The sequence below is a fragment of the Meles meles genome, chromosome 2 (genome assembly GCF_922984935.1).
Source record: "Meles meles chromosome 2, mMelMel3.1 paternal haplotype, whole genome shotgun sequence".
Lineage (NCBI taxonomy): Eukaryota > Metazoa > Chordata > Mammalia > Carnivora > Mustelidae > Meles > Meles meles.
This window is the reverse complement of record NC_060067.1, coordinates 133,310,354-133,333,954: the sequence shown is the minus strand read 5'-3', so window position 1 is coordinate 133,333,954 and position 23,601 is coordinate 133,310,354. Positions and strand designations below refer to the sequence as shown.

General features: G+C 33.5%; 1 protein-coding gene across 3 annotated transcripts in view; it reads left to right on the top strand.

The window, feature by feature from the left end:
* FSTL5 (follistatin like 5) overlaps window positions 1-23,601 on the top strand; it is a 753,549-nt gene that overhangs the window by 624,790 nt on the left and 105,158 nt on the right. For all 3 annotated transcript variants that reach the window (XM_045984612.1, XM_045984593.1, XM_045984601.1), the window contains exon 11: window positions 13,121-13,147. In XM_045984612.1, coding sequence (XP_045840568.1) covers window positions 13,121-13,147 — 27 coding nt within the window. The remainder of the gene's footprint in view (window positions 1-13,120; window positions 13,148-23,601) is intronic.

Below are 23,601 nucleotides of genomic sequence, written 5' to 3'. Positions count from 1 at the left end.
CTCTCCCCCCTTCCTCCCTCTTTATAAAACAAATAAATAAATCTTAAAAAATATTAGAAATAATACCCTTTTATAAAAATTAGGTGGCACTGAAATAGCTTCAAATTCTGCCATTTTTCATTGTTTCCTTACACAAAATGCTAATTAATATCTAAGTAGGCTTCTATTTTTCTAATTACTTTGTTCTCTCAAATGATAATAAGGAGAATCCTCTGATAGCCCTAATGATAGCCCTAATGATAGGTTAAGATATACTTTTATGCAATGTTTTGTTTGGCAACATTTCTATTAATTTAATTTCTATAGGTATGATTGATTATCTTGAGTTTTACTTAGGATATATATATATATATATATATAACTACATAGCCAAGACCTATTGAGCAATTAATTATGTGTCATGTACTATTTAAAATATTTAATAATCATTTTATTTTGTAATTCTCTAGTCAACCATTTGGTGTATTTTCTAGCTGAGGGAGTTAAAGCGAAAGAGGAAGTAACTTTGCTTGCCACCTACTTAAAAACCGTAGTATATATGAGCAAGTTAGAATGCAAAGATTTTCCCGTGTATCTGCAGCTATTCACTACAATTGTTTAATATTGCCACTGTTTATTGTTAATCATGTAAAAATGACAATCAATCATTCGTGTGAAGAATTATCAAAATCAAGTCACTTCCTGACAGTTGTGGGTTTAGAATTTCTATTAAGAAAAGCTCAGGTGTTGGCAGTGTTCCTGGGAGGATGTTAGCTAGAAAATTTTTCTTGAGTTATGTTTGCTTAGTAAGCAAACTGTTACACTATGTGTAATGCTGTTACACTAACATTCCCTGGTGTCCAAGATAATCCTAATAATCCTCCTCTTTCTGTGATACACATCCTTGTATTATTTTCCCACACTGAAATAGATCAGTTTTCTATCACACGTAGAGTAGGGTAGAGGTGAAGGTATATGACTTCTGAAGCCAGGTCAAAAAGGGCATTATGGCTTCAGCCTTGCTATCATGGGTCACTCATTTGGGGGAAGCCAACTGTCAGTATGTGAGAACATGTCAGCCGCCTTGGGGAGAGTCCCATATGTAAAGAACTGGGGCTTTCTGCCAAAGCCAGCACTAAATTGGCAGTCATTCAAGTGAGTCACCTCAGAAGTGGGTCTTCCAGCCCAAGTTAAGCCCTCAGATAACTAGAGCCTCATGAGATACCCCAAATCAGAATGCTTCTAGCCAAGCCACTACCACAAATACCATAACTGTTTTTTGTTTTTTTAAGCCGCTAAGTCTTGAGATAATGTTTTATGCATCAGGCAATAACTACTGGAAATATTGGTTACTTGATTTGCTATTGGAAGGAAAGACGGATATTGTATTTTTAAAGTTTGTTCATATTCATGTATTTATTTATCTATTTATTTATGTATTTAAGTAATCACTACACCCATTGTGGTGCTCGAATTCTTGACCCTGAGATCAAGAGTCACTTTCTCTTCTGACTGAGCCAGCCAGGTTCCTGGAAAGATGGATATGATTTTTATTTGTTTTGTGTTGTGGTTTTAATCTTTTGCCATGGCAGAAGTTCTTACATTGTCTTGGTTTCACTCAGGCTATTTGGTTGCCAGAAGTAGGTTCTCTATTTGGTTAAGTATAGGTTATTTTTAAATTGATGTGATTGTTGAACTGGCAATGTGAAGCAGTCTGGGATGTATCCTCATTCAGAACCCAGAAACTGATGTTCCATAGACAACTTCCGACTCTCTCTCTTCATGGAAGAGTCCCTTTTGCAATTTTGAGTTATCTTCATTTTCACAAATCAGTAGGGGCCCTGACTCTACATCATGGTGTCATTTGCTATGCATTCTTACAATTCTGGTTCTCTGTGCTCCCCATTTTTTAACATGATTTCTTGACTCAAATTATCCCTGAAAAGAATCTGATTATCCCATTTCATCCGTTTGTAGAAATTAGAACCACAGATTCCTGGCCAATTTCTGAGTCATATTCCCTAATGTTAGCTGGACGCTCTAGCCTAATCACCTAATGTTAGACACTAGGTTGGGAATCTTTGTAGTCAGAGGGGAGAATCATATGCAATCAGTGCCCAACAAATGTCAGTTTTACTTGAAAGTGGCTTCGAATTTGGCACATGGCAGGCAATGTACTTGACATATCTTACATAGCTTTCCATCCTAAAAATAGTATATTCTAAATGTCTCATTTCATTCTCCATATGCACATTCAAAGAAATTTCAGCTACCATAATACTAACCATACATTTTTTAGATACATTAAATTTTTATTTACATTTTCTTTTAACATTGCCCTTTTCCATTTGCCTTCTGAAGTTAAGTCAACGTCTTAAATCCAAAAGGAGAAAAAGACATCTAACTAAAATGTTATCCTTACATAAATGCAGTTTATAAAAAAAATGTTTTCCACCAGTGAAAACCTTGCACTTTCAAAGACAAGGACAAGCAAAAACTTATTTAATTGCAAAGCCAACCAGTTTCAATGTGAGTGAGTAAAATATCTGTTCAGTGCTATAGCATGTTGCTATGTAGTTAATCATCTTTTGCTGTTACTTATATAACATTCAACTCTTCACATATATTTCCACATACAGATAGCATATTTAACATGAGATCCATCACTTTGAATGTAATCACAAGTCCCTAATATATAAAATAAGGCACTTTATTTAAAAGGGGTTTCATAGAAGATTCTTTCACTGGTGTCCAGACATCTGTTTCTTTGAACCCATTTTCATTATAAGGCATATGTTATCTTCAGAAATAATTTTATATTTCAATTAAGTTATGAATAAATATTAAATTACTGGGTGTCTGCAATTTTGAGGGGTTTGTTGTCCAATTATAAATAAAAGATTTCAGAACAGAAATTTCATTTATGCTGTATTAAGGGCATAGTAATAGGATTCTATAAGTACAGAAAAAACAGCTTCTTTAGCTCAGACTCTCTTTTACAGGATAGCTACAGATTAAAAAAAAAATAATAAGCTGGTTTAAAGGAGAATGAGAGGGAAATTAAGTGAAGACTTCTGGTAAGGGTATTACTGTCAGATTTAACATATGGGTAAACATATCTCATTATGTTATAAACATATCTCTGCCTGCCTCTCTGCCTACTTGTGATCTCTCTCTCTGTCAAATAAATAAATAAAATCTTAAAAAAAAAAAAAGTAAATATTCATTACAAAACCTCAGACCCTGAGAGTATGTTGGAAAAGAACTATTTTTAAAATGTTTCAATCAGGGGCGCCTGGGTGGCTCAGTGGGTTAAGCCTCTGCCTTCAGCTCAGGTCATGATCTCAGGGTCCTGGGATTGAGCCCCGCATTGGGCTCTCTGCTCAGCAGGGAGCCTGCTTCACCTCTGTCTCTGCCTGCCTCTCTGCCTACTTGTGATCTATCAAATAAATAAATAAAATCTTAAAAAAAAAGTTTCAATCAGGGACTTTCCAAAATGGTAGAGGAGTAGGAGACTTTAGTTTTGTCTGGTCCCAGGAATTCAGCTGGATAGCTATCAAATCATTCTGAACACCTGTGAACTCAACTGGAGATCGAAGAAAATAATTGTTAAATGCAAACAAAACTCATCAGGATATTAAAGGTTGATCATGGACAGGTACCCCTTTGGAATGAAGGAATGTATTGGTAAGAATTTAGTTAAGAAATTTAATTAACTTAATGTACTTTATTAGTATATCAAGTGAGAAAAAGGAATGTAATTTAACTAAACAATTGTAATCTGATAAGGTGTGTTGCCTATTACTAAGTATAATCTAAATACTGTTAGTGACTGAACAAACTATAAGTAGGGGATATTTTGCTAAGTGATATCAGACAAAGAAAGACAAATACCACGTGATTTCACTTATATGTTGAATCTAAAAAATAAATGAACAAGCAAACAAAACAAACTGACTCGTGAATACAGAAAATAAACTGGTGGTTGCTAGAAGGAAGGGGAGGAGGATAGGTGGAATAAACAAATATGATTAAATGGTACAAACTTATGGTTATAAAATAAACTATAATAATTATTGTAATTATATGAATAGAAAATCAGACACTTTCTGCAAGAATGACAAGATGGAAAAACTCACCTTAGATTAGCACTGACTGCCAGGGACCTAATCAATATGGAAACAAGATGTCAGAACTAGAGCTCAGCATCATAATTATAAAGATACTACCTGGGATTGAAAAAAGAATCCCTTTCTGGATAAATAAAAGAACCCAAATCTAATCAAGTCAAAATTAATAAGGCTATTAATGAAATACAATAAAAAAGTGAAGGATCTAATTGTTAGTATAAATGAGGCAGAAGAGAGAATTAGTGACATAGAAGGGAAAATGATGGAGAATAAAGAAGCTGGGAAAAAAAAAAAAAGAGAGATAAATAACTCCTGGATCATGAGGGGAGAATTTGAGAGATAAATGATACCATAAAGTGAAACAATATTAGAATAATTGGGATCCCAGAAGAAAAGGAAAGAGAGAAGCAGAAGGTTTATTGGAGCACATACAGTTGAGAATTTCCCTAATCTGGGGAAGGAAACAGACATTCAAGTCCAGAGGTAGGGAACTCCTGCAAAATCACTAAAAATAGGTCAACACTTCAACACATAATAGTGAAACTTGCAAATCTTAGAGACAAAGAGAAAACCCTGAAAGCAGCTCAGGACAAGAGGTCCATAACCAACAAGGGTAGAAACATTAGACTGGCAGCAGGCCTATCCACAGAGACCTGGCAGGGCAGAAAGGTCTGGCATGATATATTCAGGGTGCTACATGACAAAAATATGCAACCAAGAATACTTTATTCAGCAAAGCTGTTATTTATTCAAAATAGAAGGAGAGAGGAAAAGCTTTCAGGAAAAACAGAAACTAAAAGAATTTGTGGTCATTAACCTAGCCTGGCAAGAAATATTTTTTTCAAAATATTTTATTTGTTTATTTGACAGAGATAACAAGTAGGCAGAGAGGCAGGCAGAGAGAGAGGGGGAAACAGGCTCTCCACTGAGCAGAGCGCCTGATGCAGGGCTCGATCCCAGGAACCTGAGATCATGACCTGAGCTGAAGGCAGAGGCTTTAACACACTGAGCCACCCAGGTGCCCCTTGGCAAGAAATATTAAAGGGAATTTTTTAAGCAGACTTAAAAAAGAGGGGGAGGGGGAGAAAGACGCCCCCCCAAAAAAAGACTAGAAAGGAACAGAGATAGTATACAGAAACAGTGACTTTACAGGTAATACAGTGGAACTAAATTCATATCCTTCAGTAGTTACTCTGAAAGTAAATGAGCTAAATGCCTCAATCAAAAGACACAGGTATCAGAATGGATTTGAAAAGCAAGATCCATGGATATGTTGTCTGCAAGAGACTTGTTTTGGAACCAAAGACACCTCTAGTTTGAGAGTGAGGGGGTGAGAAATAATTTATCATGTTTAAAAACTCCAAAAGAAAGCTGGGGTGGCCATCTTTATATCAGACAAATTAGATTTTAAGACAAAGATTGTAGTAGGGAATGAAGAGAGACCCTATATCCTATATAAAGGGTCTATCCAACAAGGTCTAACAATTGTAAATATTTATGCCCCTAATATGGGAGCAATGAATTTTATGAACCAATTAATCACTGAATAAAAAAATAAAAACCCACATTGATAATAATACACTAATAGTAGGAGACTTTAACACCCCACTCACTGCAATGGACAATTCATCTAAGCAGAAGAAAAACAAGGAAACAAGGGCTTTGAATAACACTGGACTAGATGGACTTCAGATGTATACAGAGCATTCCATCTTAAAACAACAGAATACACATTTTTCTCAAGGGCACATGGAACATTCTCCAGCATAGATCACATACTAGATTCCAAATCATGTCTCAACTGATATCAAGAGACTGAGATTATTTCCTGCATATTTTCAGACCACTGTGTTTTGAAACAAGAACTTAATAGGAAGAGGAAATTTGGAAGAAACTTGAATACTTGGAGGTTAAAGAGCATCCTACTGAAGAATGAATGGGTCATCCAGGAAATTAAAGAAGAATTTAAAATTTCATGGAAACAAATGAAAATGAAAACACAACTATTCAAAATCTTTGGGATGCAGCAAAAGCAGTCCTAAGAGGGAAGTACATAGCAATATAAGCTTTTCTCAAAAAATAAGAAAGGTCTCAAATACACAAGCTAACTTTATACCTAAATGAACTAGAGAAAGAACAGCAAAGAAAGTCTAAACCAAGCAAGAGAAGAGAAATAATAAATGTTAGAGCAGAAATCAATGAAACAGAAACCAAAAAATCAGTAGACCAGATCAATGAAACTAGAAGCTGATTCTTGGAAAGAACTAATAATATTCTTTATTAGTGGATTAGAATCTTAATAAGATTCTTTATAGTGGCTTATCAAAGCCACTGGCCAGACTTATCAAAAAGAAACAAAACCCAAATTAACAAAATTGTGAATGACGGAGGACAGATCTTGACCAACACCAAGGAAATACAAACAATCTTAAGAACATAATATGAGCAAATATATGCCAACAAATTAGGCAATCTGGAAGAAATAGATACAATCCTAGAAATTTATAAACTACCAAAACTCAATTAGGAAGAAATAGAAAATCTGAACAGACCCAAAATCATCAGGGAAATTGAAGCAGTCATCAAAAATCTCCCAACAAACAAGACCCCAGACTGGGCTGGATGGCTTCCTAGGAGAATTCTACCAAATATTTAGAGAACTGATAGCTATTCTTATGAAGGTGTTTCCAAAAATAGAAATGGAAGGAAAACTTACAAACTCATTCTATGAGGCCAGCATTCCATTGATCCCCAAATCAGCCAAAGACCAAAACAAAAAGGAAAATTACAGACCATTATCCCTGATGAACATAATGCAAAAATTCTCACCAAGATACTACCTAATAGATACAACAGTACATTAAAAGGATTATTCACCACAACTAAGCAGGATTTATTCCTGTGTTGCAAGCGTTGTTCAACATCAACAAATCAATGTGATACACTATATTAATAAAGAATGGTTATGATCCTCTCAATAGATGCAGGAAAAACATTTCACAAAGTACAACATCCTTTCTTGATTAAAACTCTTCACAGTTTAGGGATAGAAAGAACATACCTCAGTATCATAAAGGCCATCTACGAAAAGCCTACAGTGAATATTATTCTTTTTTTTTCTTTTTTTTTTTAAGATTTTATTTATTTGACAGACAGAGATCACAAGTAGGCAGAGAGCCAAGCAGAGAGAGAGAGAGAAGAGGAAGCAGGCTCCCTGCCGAGCAGAGAGCCTGATGTGGGACTCGATCCCAGGACCCTGAGATCATGATCTGAGCTGAAGGCAGAGGCTTAACCCACTGAGCCACCCAGGCACCCCGAATATTATTCTTAATAAGAAAAACTGAGAGCTTTTCCCCTATGGACAGGGATGTCCACTCTTACCACTGTTTTTCAACATAGTACTAGAAGTCACAGCCTCAATAATAAGACAACAACAACAACAACAACAACAACAACAACAGCAACAACAAGTCATCCAAATCAACAAAGAAGAAATAAAAATCTCACTCTTCAGAGATGACATGATACTCTATGTGGAAAACCCAAGATACTCCACCCCAAAATTGCAAGAACTCATTCAATAATTCACCAAGGTGATAGGATATAAAATCAATGCACCAAAATCAGTTGAATTTCTATACACTGACAATGAGACAGAAGAAAGAAAAATTGAGGAGCTGATCCCATTTATAATTGCACCAAAACCTATAAGATACCAAGAAATAAACCTAATCAAGGAGGCAAAGGTACTCTACTCAGAAAATTATAGAATGCTCTTGAAAGGAATTGTGGAAGACACAGAGAAATGGAAAAATTTTCCATGCTCATGGATTGGAAGAACAAATATTGTGAAAATGTCCATGCTACCTAGAGCATTCTATACATTCAAAGCAATCCTTATCAAAATACCATCAACTTTTCTCACAGAGCTGGAACAAATAATCCTAAAATTTGTATGGAACCAGAAAACACCTTGAATAGCTAAAGGAATATTGAAAAAGAAAATCAAAGCTGGTGACATCACAATCCCAGATTTCAAGCTCTATTACAAAGCTGTAATCATCAAGACAGTACAGTACTGGTGCAAAAACACATCAATCAATGGAGCAAAATAGAGAACTCAAAGGGGACTCTCAACTCTATGGTCAAGTTATCTTTGACAAAGCAGGAAAGAATATCCAATAGAAAAAAGACAGTCTCTTCAACAAATTGTCCTGGGAAAATTAGACAGCCACTTGCAGAAAAAATGAAACTAGACCATTTTCTTACACTACACAAAATGGACTCAAAATGGATTAAAGACCTAAATGTAAGACAGGAATCCATTAAAATTGTAAAGGAAAATACAGGTAGCAAACTCTGTGACCTCAGCTGCAGCAAATTCTTACTAGGCATGTTTCTAAATGCAAGGGAAATAAAGGCAAAAATGAACTATTGGGACTTCATCAAGACAAAAAGCTTTTGCATAGCAAAGGAAACAGTCGACAAAACCAAAAGACAGTTGACAAAATGGGAGAAGATATTTGCAAATGACATATCAAATAAAGGACTGGTATCCATAATCTCTGAAGAACTTATTTAATTCAACACTCAAAGAACAAATAATCCAATCAAGAATGGGCAGAAGCATGAACAGACATTTTCCCAAAGAATACATACAAATGAACAAACACATGAAAAAATGCTCAGTATCACTTGGCATCAGGGAAATACAAACCCAAACTACAATGAGATATCATCTTACACCGGTCAGAATGGCCAAAATTAAAAAGACAAGAAGCAACAAGTGTTGGTGAGGATGCAGAGAAAAGGGGACACTTTTATGCTTTTGGTGGGAATGCAAGCTGATATAAGACTCTGGAAAACATTATGGAGGTTCCTCAAAAAGTTGAAAATAGAGCTACCTTATGACATAGCAATTGCACTACTAGGTATTTACCCCAAAGATACAAATGTAGGGATCTGGAGGGGCACCTTCACCCCAGTGCTTCTTGCAACAATGTTCACAATAGCCAAACTGTGGAAAAAAAGATGTCCATTGAAAGATGAATGGATAAAGAAGATGTGGTATGTATATAATGGGATATTAATCAGCCATCAAAAAAGAAATCTTTCTTTTTGCAACACATGGATGGAACTAGAGGGTATTATGCTAGAGAAAAAAAATCAATCATAGAAAGACAATTATATGATCTCACTCATATGTGGAATTTAGGAGACAAGACAGGGTCATAAAGGAAGGGAGGAAGAAATAAAACAACATTATCAGAGGGAGACAAACCATAAGATACTCTTAATCATAGGGGAAAAAACTCTTGCTGGAGGGGAAGGCAGTGGAGGGATAGGGTAACTGGTGATGGATATTAAGGACAGCACATAATATAATGAGCACTGGATATTATATGACTGATAAGTCACTAAACTCTAGCTCTGAAACTAATAATAAACTACATGTTAATTATCTGAATTCAAATAAAAAATGTTTCAATCAGTACCATGGTTATTTTTATTCATTTTTTCTTCATTTCAGTTTGGATATTTATATTTCCTTGAATTTTTTGAGTGAAATCCAGATTACAAAATTTATTAGCAAAAATTCTACATTAAAGTGATGAATCACTAAATTCTATTCCAGAAACTAATATTATACTGTATGTTAAATAACTATAATTTAGTTTTTTAAAAGATTTTATTTATTTATTTGACAGACAGAGATCACAATTAGGCAGAAAGGCAGGCAGAGAGAGAGAGGTGGGGGAACAGTCTCCCTGATGAGCAGAGAGTCCGATGCAGGTCTCAGTCCCAGGACCCTGAGATCATGACCTGAGCTGAAGGTGGAGGCTTCACCCACTGAGCCATGCAGGAGCCCCTAAATAACTGTAATTTAAATAAAAACTTGAAAATACAAAAAAAAACTACATTAATTTAAAATCATAGCAATAGTCACTCCTTCTATCTTCCGTGTCTCTCCATTTCTTTCCCTTTTTTCTTCCTCCTGGTTTTGGTTCCACTTCTGTTTTCTCTCATCATTTTTCCTCTTTCTATTTTGCTCAATAATGCATCAATCAAGTCTCCATTTTATCTCTTGGCCAAAACTCTTTAGGTCCACATGTTGAATGTTCATTTTGTTGTCTTATATGAATCACAATCATATTTTATTATTTAGTTATTTTTAAAGATTTTATTTATTTATTTTAGGCAGAGAGAGAGAGAGAGAGAGAGAGAGATCATTGGGGAGTTGAAGAGGGAGAGCGAAAGACTCTTAATCAGACTCTGCACCAAGTGTGGAGCCTGATGTGGGGTTCCATCTCGCAACCCCGAGATCAGAGCCAAAACCAAGAGTTGGACATTAACCTATTGCACCAACCAGCTACCCCATATTTGATTAAAAAAATTAATTTGTGGAAGAATTTTGTGTATTTAAACACATTTCATGGATTTTCATATTTATTTTATTGTCTGAAAATGTTTAAACTATGCTGATTGGAATATACCTACATAATAGAGAAAGACTTTTCATTTTCTAGTTTATTTTGTGACCACTCTTGAAAATTTTTCCAGAAAATCTGAAAAACACTTATGTTTTTATAGTTCAACATTCTGTTTGTATAGTACAACACTCATTATGAAACTACTAATTCAGTCTTAATAATTATATTATTTAAACTTTGTCTTTTTTCTTTTACTTTTTCAAATACTGAGAATGATAATGTAACAAAATAAAATATGACTGTGGATTTATCAATTTTGTATCCAGTCCTAATAGATTTTGCTTTATATTTTAATATGATGGTTTTAGTTTATATAATATTAATTTCAATATGAAGTGCTTTGAATTTTACCTTGTTTGATGTCAATATCACAAACTATGTATTTTTTGTTACTTTCTCATAAATGATTGCCTATCTTAAAAATATCTCTGTCCTTAACTCCTTTAAACTGGCAGGGCTTTGGTATACCACTAAGGTTTGTGCAGGCTTTTTCTTCTCTCTAGAAACCTATCCTTACAATTCTCACTTGGTTCACTCTAATTCATCTTGCATCCTTCACCTTTGGTAATTCATCTGCTAAAAGCATTCCCAGTACTGTTCCTCTCTTTTATAACCCATTAAATGTGTGATTTAAAATTTTTTCTCTGTTGTGTGGTGAATAATATTTTTTTCCTCAATTAGAATATAAACTCTATTAACAAAGAGAATGGGCCTGCATAATCTGTGTATTGTATCACTGAATGCAATGTCTGATACATAGTAGGTGCTCAGTCAGTACTCCCTAAGCAAATGAATGGAGATATGAGGAAACATATATCTGTTGCATTTCTTTTTTTAATAAAACAGTTAAAAAGAGAGAGAGAGAGAGAGAGAGAGAGAAGTCATGGCTCAGCCTTTCCTGAACCTACAGAGGAAAATTTACTTTCTTCTGCATTGTGTACAAAAGACTTTCTTGATCTACTCATGAAAAAATTCTCTGACCCCATCTTCTATCAGTTTTGCTCTCAGACATACACAATTACTTAAATTTCTCTGAATACAGTAATTCCCCCTCAGGCAGAGAATATGTTCCAAGTCCCCCAGTGGATGCATGAAACTACTTATGTACTACACTCCCTATATGCTGTTTTTTTCTCTTATACATGCATACCTATGATTAATTTTATTTTATAAATTAGGCACAGTAAAATATTGACCATAATAACTAATAAAAATATTTATAATAATATGCTATAATAAAAGTTATGTGAATAAACACTCTCTCTCTCATTGTACTGTACTTACCTTTCTTCTTGCGATGATGTGAGATGATAAAATGCCCCTGTGATGAGACGAAGTGAATGACGTAGGCACTGTGACTACTATTGACATTCTGATGAAACTTTAGGAACAGGATCATCTATTTCCAGACTGAGGTTAACTGCTGATAACTGAGGTCTGTGTCCTTTCCTTGCAAATAGGATCTATCATTTTCATACTCATTTCAAGAACACTGTAGACAACAAGAAGAGCACCACAAAATGTTTTGAAGGGATGAATGTTATTTTACAAAAAATTATTTTTTAAATGTTTAGCAGGTTTTGAAACTGGATACTTGGGCCTTCAGCCTCCAGCTAGGAACTTTGGACTATAGTCTTGGCTCTGCGTCATTCATCAGGGGTTCAGTTAAAAAAAAAAAGTGATTGTGCTTTAATATGGTTAAAATATTCAGGGTATACTTAGATGAAATTTTGTATCAGTTACACTTTCTCTTGACATATTATTTTGCTTTGAAAACAGAATTTGGGCGAATTTGAATTAGTAATGGAGGCAGACAGTTCTCTGAGAGTATTTCTAATTGGTATTTTTTTCTTTATTTCTATCTCAATATTTTAACCCTATTGATTTAATCTCTACATAGTATTTAATATACCCATTGTCCAGAATCAATTTAATATGAATCATTATTGTGTATTGAACTACACATTATTGTGCATTTAGATATATTTCATTGTCTGGTTTAAAAAGTGACAACATATATTACTTAAAAATAAGTTATGTCTGTGTTCAAAATTCATTATTTATCAACTCTTCTTGCTCAGTAATATTGCATATTGTATAAGAATATTACATATTGTTATTACTGAGAATTTAAAAAACATTTTTTTCAGTTAACAACTTTTAACTATACTGTCTTAAATAAATAGTTTTAACTACCAGTGTTTGTTCTAAAGATGTATTTTAATAACATAAACTAAATATCCCATTCTTTCCAGTGATGCATAAAATGTTCTTTGTTTATTAATAAAAATCTTTATTCCTAAGAATTGGCAATTTTAAGAAATGAAAAGAGCATCATTAGCTAGTACCAGAATTTTGCTGTTTTGTTAATTCAAAGTAGTTTGTTGAATTTACCATCACTTTTATGTACATGTTCTATCCTAGAGATTGTGACCTCTTTAATAGTTATTTATATTATTATGCAATTGAATCTCTATTTACTCATTTTTCTTTCTCTCCTTTTCCTTTAACATGCTGCAGTAGCTAACATATTATGGAGAGAAGAAGGTACTAAATTCCATTCTTTTTATATTGTGATTATTTTGCCTAATTTTAGTGGATTTGTTGAATATCAGTTTTAATAATTATCTTATTCATTTTTATGTTAACTCAATATTTTTGTTTGATTGTAAATTGATATTCTTTTTTAAACATGATACCATTAGAAATATTTACTACTTTTATCAGTTTGATTTATTATTGATGTATAATCAGTAAAGTACATTATAATATATTGAAATACTTTTAAGAATTTAAAATTAAGTCAGGGGCGCCTGGGTGGCTCAGTGGGTTAAGCCGCTGCCTTCGGCTCAGGTCATGATCTCAGAGTCCTGGGATCGAGTCCCGCATCGGGTTCTCTGCTCAGCAGGGAGCCTGCTTCCCTCTCTCTCTCTCTCTGCCTGCCTCTCTGTCTACTTGTGATCTCTCTCTGTCAAATAAATAAAATAAAAAATCTTAAAAAAAAAAGAATTTAAAATTAAGTCAAAGAAATAAAAGCAAACTTAAACATAACTTCCATAATAAACCCTGGTTTAGATTAGGAAAAAAAAAAACTTTAAAAACCATTGCCTTGTCAAGGGAACGTAATAAATTAAGAAAATGGGTTGTAAACTTGAAGGGCTTAGTTTCAAATCTAGTCTCCACCACTGTATAACTGAAGGCCTCTTTATGTCTCAATTTGCTAATCTTAAAAATAAGGATAGTCTTGGGGCCCCTGGGTGGCTCAGTGGGTTAAAGCCTCTGCCTTCGGCTCAGGTCATGATCCTAGGGTCCAGGGATTGAGCCCCGCGTCAGGCTCTCTGCTCAGCAGGGAGCCTGCTTCCTCCTCTCTCTCTCTGCCTGCCTCTCTGCCTACTTGTAATTTCTGTCTTTCAAATAAATAAATAAAATCTTTTAAAAAAAATAAGGATAGTCTTTAATACTCAGTAGGGCTGCTACCAGTTCCTTAAATATAGGCTACATTCTATAAACAGTATCCACTTCCATTTTTCATTATTATTATTTTTCTTATTTGTGAAGACTGGGGAGAATGTGTTTCACCAGGCACTCACACACTTTAGATAAATTTTTAGAAGTAAAATGTAATAAGTCGCCATTACTGTTCTGGTAAGCAGGGATCAAAATATTGCCTTATCCATCTTAGATAAACTTTTTCTTCCCTGATTATAGTTTCCCATATCAACTGGAGTCACTGCCACCTCTGAGGGTCCTATCTCGTAAGCCTCAAGTAATTTGAGAATTGAAGCATCTCAGTTTTGTTCTCAATGATGAGGCACACCACCTTTTCTCCCCTTGGTATCTGTTGCTTCTGAAATCCTTTGTATAGGCTTCTTCAAAGTCTGGTTTACTAAAGACATTCTGATATGACTACACCTTCTCATTTTATTATTTTTTTTAAAAGATCTTATTTATTTATTTTACAGACAGAGATCGCAAGTAGGCAGAGAGACAGGCAGAGAGAGAGGAAGGGAAGCAGTCTCCCCACTGAGCAGAGAGCCCGATGCAGGGCTTGATCCCAGGACTCTGGGATCATGACCCACGCTGAAGGCAGAGGCTTTAACCCACTGAGCCACCCAGGTGCCCTGACTATGCCTTCTCATTTTAATCCACTTAGATATTTCACATTTGAACATACAGATGTAGTCATTGCAAAACCAGCACTAATATATCTGTTAAACAACATTTCTTTACACCCTCTTCCCTCTTCAGATCAAACAAATATATCTCTGCTCATTTTAAAAATTGATTTCATGCTATTGTAATGGAAGGAACAAAACCCCAAATAATCAGAGACCAGGTAGCACAGATCTGGCTTTGCTGGTTAATTGATGGTGAAAATTAGATATGTTATTTTACTTCTCTGAGCCAGAATTTTCTAATGCATTGCTTAAAATACAGCTGGCACTCTCCTTATAAAATTGTGATATATAAATGTCCTTAAAGCATGTGAAACAATGCTTTCTCGTAATTTGACTGATAATAACCATGAAAATTATTATTTTACAATTTTAATATGTAATAATAATATTACATTATTCTGCCTACCTTTAAAAATATGAGATCTCCAGATTAATTAAAATCACCCTGAGATTCATTACATGAAACCATTTTTATCTATTTAATATTTTCTTCTGTTAGTTTTTTCAACATGTATACTCTCAATAATTATTCTCCATCATCTCCATTAATGATTTGCTTACTCTTCATAACTTTGTTTGACAGAGAATATGTCCTTGAGAAATAATCATTATTTAGTATATTTTGCAGATAAGCTTAAAACATATATAATAAATGTCTTTGGGTAAAGTTTTTAAATATTTTATTTCATGTGCAATTATCATCAGGGTCCTTTGTTGTTTCTTAGAATACACAAGATTTAACATAATATATTTGAGAGAACAATATGACTGATTTAGATTCATAGGCATCTGTAAATTATTTTTTTACAATGCCACACTTATTGGCAAGGCATTACAATTAGAAATGATTACATATAATAATAGTAATGGTAGCCAGAGATAATAGAGCTGCTTGAGGAATCACCAAATCTTAACAGTGTATACAATTATTTCATAAAAAGTAATTAAACTAATAGCTAACTAAAGCTTCCAAAAATTTTTTTACCTTTACTTTTAAAAGATAAAATAATAACAAGGATGAACTGCATAATTCCAAGATCTATTTTTATCTCTGTAATAATAACGTTTTCTGTTTGCATGCTTGGCTCTTTACCATGACCAAGAGAAATTTATTCCAACAGTGGAGTCCCAATCTCGAGCATTCTAAGATAAATCTTGGAAAGAGAGTTAGAAATTATAAACCTTTTATAATGCCATTGTACTTATATGCAAGTATTAAAACCATGAAATTTGGGCACCTGGGTGGCTCAGCGTGTTGAGCCGCTGCCTTTGGCTCAGGTCATGATCTCAGGGGTCCTGGGATCGAGTCCCACATCGGGCTCTCTGCTTGGCAGGGAGCCTGCTTCCCTCTCTCTCTCTCTCTGCCTGCCTCTCTGTCTACTTGTGATCTCTCTCTCTTTCGCTGTCAAATAAATAAGTGAAATCTTAAAAAAAAAAAAAAAAAAGAAACTTTGTTTAACTGAAAAATTATTTTTTAAACATGAGCATCAGAATCTAGCTTAGGCAGGATTTTGTAATCTAAATCTATTTTACTGAATTTAATATGTATTATCTTAGGAATCATATGGATTTTTAAGCTTGAAACACAGCGTTCTCTACTTCTCTGGGTTCTTCCAGTTCTTTTCTAGTCATCATTGTGGTTTGCAGGTGTGTGGAAAGACATTGTTAAGAAAGGAAACATGTCACTCATTTATTGACAAATATTTTAAAGAGCCCATTAAATGTAAAGTACTTTGAAAATACTGGAATTATAAAGATAGGACTATCTTAGAGAAAATTTTGATTTAGTAAATTAAAATCTTAATCATTCTTACTAATAACTAATTTAATTATATGAGTGGAAATCACACATTAAAAGATCCACTATTTGGTTTCCTTCTACAATATTTTTTATAATCTTGTAATAAAATATAATCTAATGAAATACATCTTAAAGTTTATTTAGTGGACAAAAGTTAAGGAATATATTATATGGTCTAACTTAATCACACATGTTTTGATTTAGATAAACACCAAATTAAAGAACTTTAAGCCATTTTACTCACTGATGAATTAATCTTAACTTTTAAATATGTTAAATTCAGTTCCAAGGAGAGATGTAAGATGGTTCACTATATAGCATAACATTTCCTAAATCTGTTATAAATGGAATTATTTTGATGAATATCTTTAGGATCAATATTGAATAAAGACTATTTTGGGAAAAACTGTATGGTTATGACTAATTTGAAAATCAAAAAAAATTCTGTGTTTATAAAAATTGAATGCCTCTTCTATTCTTTGTAAATATTTATGAATCTATTCACATGAAAATATAGAAATGATTGAGGTAAACATTATATTAGTCAGGCTCATTTACACCTACCAATACAAAATGCAAATAGAATTTGCAGGGAAATCTTAAAACAAGAATTACATTTTAAACCATAATCTGATTAACTTTGTGATCTATAACGTCATCAAAGTGGGGAAAAGGGGATATGGCAAGCAGGTCAGCTTTTAACTTCTTCAGCCTGAAATTATTCACATTTCATTGACCAGACTATTCAACATTGCAAGGGAGGTTAAGACTAATATATACCAGCTTTGTGAGTTCCATAAGTTTCTCATAAATTTATTTTTAGAGAAAAATAATGCTGGTTCTCAGGACCAGATTACTATCTCACAGTAATATTGATGAATTATTTAAAATGAAAAAGAATTTTCAGAGCGTAGGCTTCTGAATGCATCAAACTTAGAAAGTCATAGCATTCTGGAGAGGTAGAGACCATGCCTTCTAATGGTCAGTACATGATGCCAATTAAATAGTAATCAAGTTCTCGGTATTTTCATTAGCCAGGCCGCTATCATTGCTTTAAATGATAACATCAACCTAACATACTTAGTTCCTATATTCTTCCATTAAAACAATTTTCAAATCAAAATTGTGATCTGGCAAGAAATACACATTTGCAGATATGTGTGTATATACATGCACATAAATATGTATATATACATGCTAGATCTAAACATACATACACACATGAATACATATATAATTTTATATATGATTCCATCTAACATTAATTATATAGCAGAAATACTCCATTATGTTATAACCTTTGCTATGTTATTTGTTAAGTGTGAAATTAACAATGCAGATTTTCATTCAGCTTTTTCAGCATATCTTTGGAAGTGCAGGAAATGGTATACTGACTCAAAGGACTGGTTTTAGGTAATATCACTCTGACCAAGCAAATAGTACCCAATTGCTTGATTAGTAGTGGCTAGTAAAGAGCTTGAGACAACCATTTACCTTCTAGCAAGAATGAAATAGTAAGTTTTATTTTAGTTGCACATAATAATTTAAAGATCTTATTGAAGTGCAGTGGAATGATGCTACTTTGTGTGTAAAGTTTTTGCTCTAAAGACAAAAATACAAAACATGGGGGGCGCCTGGGTGGCTCAGTGGGTTAAGGCCTCTGCCTTCGGCTCAGGTCATGGTCCCAGGGTCCTGGGATCGAGCCCCGCATCGGGCTCTCTGCTTGGCGGGGAGCCTGCTTCCTCCTCTCTCTCTGCCTGCCTCTCTGCCTAGTTGTGATTTCTCTCTGTCAAAGAAATAAAAATTAAAAAAAAAAACAAAACAAAACATGAGAATATTCATTAACCAACACTATTTCCTCTGCTAAATTATTCAAGATGAGAAATGCAATATGGATTGTCTATCTACTTTTGCCTATATTTTTCATTAGCTAGAAAAAAAGATTTTTTTTCCAGATTTCAAAAAAAAATGAGTTTAGGATCTCTTAAAAGTGAAAAGAATAAAATCAACTAATGAAGGACTTTATAACACTAAAATTTATTGAATTATCTTCTATCGATTATCAAATCACTGCATCATATGATTATACTTTGCTCTTAGCCACAACTTAAATCTTAAAGCAGTAGCAATTTAGGTCAGAGGAAGACAAACATCACCACAAAATATATTACTAACTATTTTTTGTTATTGTTGTCCATCCAGTAATCAGAAATTAACTGACTTTCATCACTAATACAAATTAAGTAATATATGTGCTAAATAGAAGATATAACATCATTGTATTATCACAGTATGCTGTTATTCATGAACAACTATCCTAAAGGATTGAGACAGACATGTGCATTACATACATTTTTCTCAGACCATTTCACGTGTTTAAAGGTGCAGTATTGATTAGAAAATCCTCTGGGAAATACTTCCCTCTTACAAGACCGCAAGTAATTCTTGCTTGCATCCTTTCTCTGTAGAGAAAGAAAAACAAAGCAAAAAGAAAGCTCATAAGGAACAAATTATGGATCACTTTCTGGAGCCACTATACTCCATTAGATTAACAATCGACCCGGAAAAGACAAAGTATGTGTGTCTGTCTTCACCAGTGATGAAAAAAGAAACTAGAGGCAGCACATATTGCTGATTCTTACTGTGATGAGAGTGGTGAAGCTTTTAACTGGAGCCAGGAACTTTTGTAATGTCCTGCAATACAATGCATGAATGAGGCAAGAACTGTAATTGAAACCTACATTGTTATTAAACTTTTCAGGACTCAGAACCCCTCTGCATTCTTCAAAATTACTAAGAACTCGAAAGTTTTGTTTATTCATTTGTTTGTTTATTGTTTATTTGTTTACCTATATTTACCATATTAAAAATAAAAGTAAAAAATTAAAGATATTTATTTATTAATTCATTGAAAATAACCATAGTAAATTCATTTATAAGTACCCATAAGTAGCACAGTTTTAAAGCTATATATTTTTTTTAAACGAAGAGATTCACATTGTCTTGTATTTTGAAGATCTTTTTAATGTCTGAGTGAATAGAAGATGCTGGATGCCTATATCTGCTTATTCAATGAATTGTTGTGATATCACTCATTACATCATATGTTATGTAGCCTGTCAAAGGTACACTCTACATCTGGAAGAATCTAATTTGTGAGAATGAGAGAGAAAAGTGCAAATTGCACCTTAGTATTATTATGAAAATTGTTTTGACTTTGCAGACGCTCTGTAAGGATCAACTATGAGAATTGCCTACTAGGATATGAAGCTGATCTTTTTATTATGATAATTTTTTATTTTTTTATAAACATGAAGTTGATCTTTTAGCAGGCTCATAGATTCATAGAATTTGAAATGTAGCAATAGAAAGCTGAATCATAGAAAAAAATGATCATTAAAAACTGAAATGTAGCAATGTATCTCACAGTATAGATTTGAGGAAAACATGGAAACAGAAACCAAAATCTGGTTATATACCATTACACCATTCTTTTTTCTACTAATGTTTAAAAGAAGAGATAACGTAAGTCATAAAAATAGTGACAGTACCCAGTACCATTTTTTGAAAATTTTACTAAGTGCCAGTCACTGTGCTAAATGTTTTACTTTCTCCATCAAATTTGATTCTTACAATAGCTGCATGATGTAAGTATAATTATCATCTCCGAACTTGTGATGGGGAAATTATGACATAGACTGATAACTTTCCCATGGTACAACACAGTTCTAGATCCATGATTGGACTCTCAGCTGTTCGAACCCAGAGAATGGAGTTTATCTCTCTGTAACATTCTCCCATTTAAAAAAAAAAAAAAGTTCAGACATGGAAACATAACAGTTATAGTGAGCATACACTAAGACATTATTATTTTGTTTGTAACTAAAGTTAATGAATTCTCCAAATGAAAATCTACATGTGTCTTTAATTTCCGACATTTTCATTATCAGGTAATTTATATTATTCTGTGCCCAGTGTAATTATTTTATACGGCAGTAAATTTAAAAAGAAGCACATCTGTAGCATATATTCAGATCATAAATTCTGCTGCTAAAACCCACAGAAAACTTGATTTAAAAAAATCTCTCTAGCCAAGCGGCACCTGTGTGACTCAGTCAGTTAAGTATCTGCCTTTGGCTCAGGTCATGATCCCAGGGTTCCAACATCCAGGCCCCCCTATGGGCTCCCTGCTCAGAGGGGAGTCTACTTCTCCCTCTCCCCTTTCCCTTCCCCTATTCATGCTTGTTTTTTCTCTCTTTCTCAAATGAATAAATAAAATCTTTATAGAAAAAAAAAAAATCTTCCTAGCCAAAAAAAAAAAAAAAAGGGCAAGCATGTGTCTTGTGGGTAGAGAGGAGGAACTCATAAATGGTTCTAAGGGTATACATAAAATTTTAATTCACAGCAGATTGACTAAAAAATAGTTACTTATTTTATAATTATTATTTTACCTAATATATTTATGTATGGTATTTTGTTGTCATTACTATTCATCAACACTGAAAAACTATATTTCCACTGAAAAAAATAAGGTTCAAAAACAAAGTAAACCTTATATAATGAAATCTGTATTACTTCAATAACCCATAATCTGGAAAGTAGTCCATGCTTCGTAAAAATGCTGAATGTGTAAGTCATAAAAAGTAAGAAAACAGACTTCAGATTTGAACATGTGATTTGGATGGATTAAATGGGTTTTAGAGGAAAATACAGCTCAGAAATTTCTTCAGTGAAACCATGCAGTGGAATTCCACTGACTGTAGTTTGTACATATTATGGTAAATAACATAATGAAAGTATCCATTTGAATAAGGACAGAAATATTTCACCACACTTCAAACAGTCTGGACTTAGAGTATTTGTCAGGTTGAAGCACATTTGAATTCCTAATTGGGGAGCAAAATTTTGCAGCAGCTGAAGGGAGGGAGAGTCATGTTCATTAAAAATTTTAGAAGCTTTGTAATGATCATCGAACATAGTGTGTAACTGGCACGGCTGAAAACTAGCACCACATTGAGACCTGGTTGTGTTCCCAAGTTTCAACCACCAATAATGTTAAATTGAGAGTCACTGACATGTAGCACATGTCAGTCCTATATTAATGTTGACATGGAAGCTTGGTGATAAGAATCAATTGTTTTTGGGGGCACCTGGGTGGCTCAGTGGATTAAAGCCTCTGCCTTCGGCTCAGGTCACGATCTCAGAGTCCTGGGATCAAGCCCTGCATCGGGCTCTCTGCTTGGCGGGGAGCCTGCTTCCTCCTCTCTCTGCCTGCCTCTCTGCCTACTTGTGATCTCTCTCTGTCGGATAGATAAATAAAGTCTTTGGAAAAAAAAAAAAAGAATCAATTGTTTTTGAATAAAAACTGACGTTTTAAAAGTTTTATCCTTTGGGCATAGAACTTATATTCCTTGATGCATAATTATAATAAATAAGAGCTGACAACTACGAAATTTATTTTTTTGAAAAATATGACTTGAATTAGTTTTTGCCACTTCTATTGTTCAGGACTATTCCATCATAATGTAGTGCTCCCTGGAACTATAATATGTAATTAACCGATAAAGATTGCATGTTTTAAACTATGAGTACTATATAATATTTATAAAACAATAAGATATGTCAAAACAATCTGGAGTCACTTAAAATGCATAAACATATTAGATGGAAATAATTTCATGTGCTAAAAGAAAATTATAACCACTATGTGTAAACATCAACAAAATCATAATTATGCTTAAACACATTTCTCTCTAAATCATAAATATAGATGGATATATGACTCAATGGACAAAATTGGAGACTTTTGTATTAACTAGGTACATATTTAATAAGAGTAAATATGGTTTATATTGAAAAATATTTTTATGAATCAGTACACCTTTATTGTGGTCCTCAGGCTTGACTTAATAAATCTTGCAGGTATTATCAATCAAAATGAAAATGATACTTGGGGAATTTTTTGTATTTAAATAAATTCTTTCTTTGTATTGATATTTTCAGAATTTAAACCTTTTAAGCAGCAATGGTTTGGCTTTCAAACTACCAAGATTAGAATACCATTACTTATCTTTTAAAAAACACATGCTATCCTTTAATTGTATATACTATAGTTAGACTGAATAAATATGATTGTACAAACCAGTACAGCTGGGCAAAGGATCAACTGAGGATTAGAAAAGGAAGGGCTGTATGCACTTAGGTCTGGCCATGTTGGAACAAAGCAGAACCAGAAGAGACATAGAAAACAGGTGGAATAAATGAAAATCCCCAGGCGCAGACATCAGTTAACACCAACTGCATTCCAGGTGACAAATTTGTAGCATCCTGCACCCATTACATGTGGCTTGAAAAAGTAAGTGAGGTGAGTTTCTGAGATACCATACACCCAGATCTGTAGTGTGAACAAAATTAGAAATATGATTTAAATCATTCATTCAGATTTTTCTAAGACCGTAAATTAATTCAAGTTTTAAAGTATAGAAATGGATCCTAAATTTTGTTGGTATAAAATTGAAATATAAGACCTCTATGTAGGATTATATTTACAAAAGCTATTTTGGAAAATATACATTCTTCAAAATCTGGAGGACTTGGTCTTTTTGCTTTTAATAGTCTTTATGTAAACTATATTTCTACAAAAAGAAAAATTCTATTTTCCCTGAGGAACTCTAATAAAAATATACAGTAAGTATAATTCTTCAAAAATTTTTTTTATTCCTTAGTCAACACTTAAATTAAGTGGGGGATGGTCTCAGACATAATTTATGTATTAGAGAGTTTACTATTTTCATTTTTATCTGAAATATGTATTGAATTATATTAAATCACTGAATTGCAGATTAGGGAGAATAAAGTAGAATATCTGCATAATATCAGAAAGTTGCTTTGGTGTACGGTAAAGGCTTCATATGGTTTGCTTTATTAACATTACACAACTTTACAAATTGATCTCCTGCTGGTATTATGAGGAACACTGAGTTTGGTTTGTAAAGATTTCTGATAATTTTATTTTGAACTTT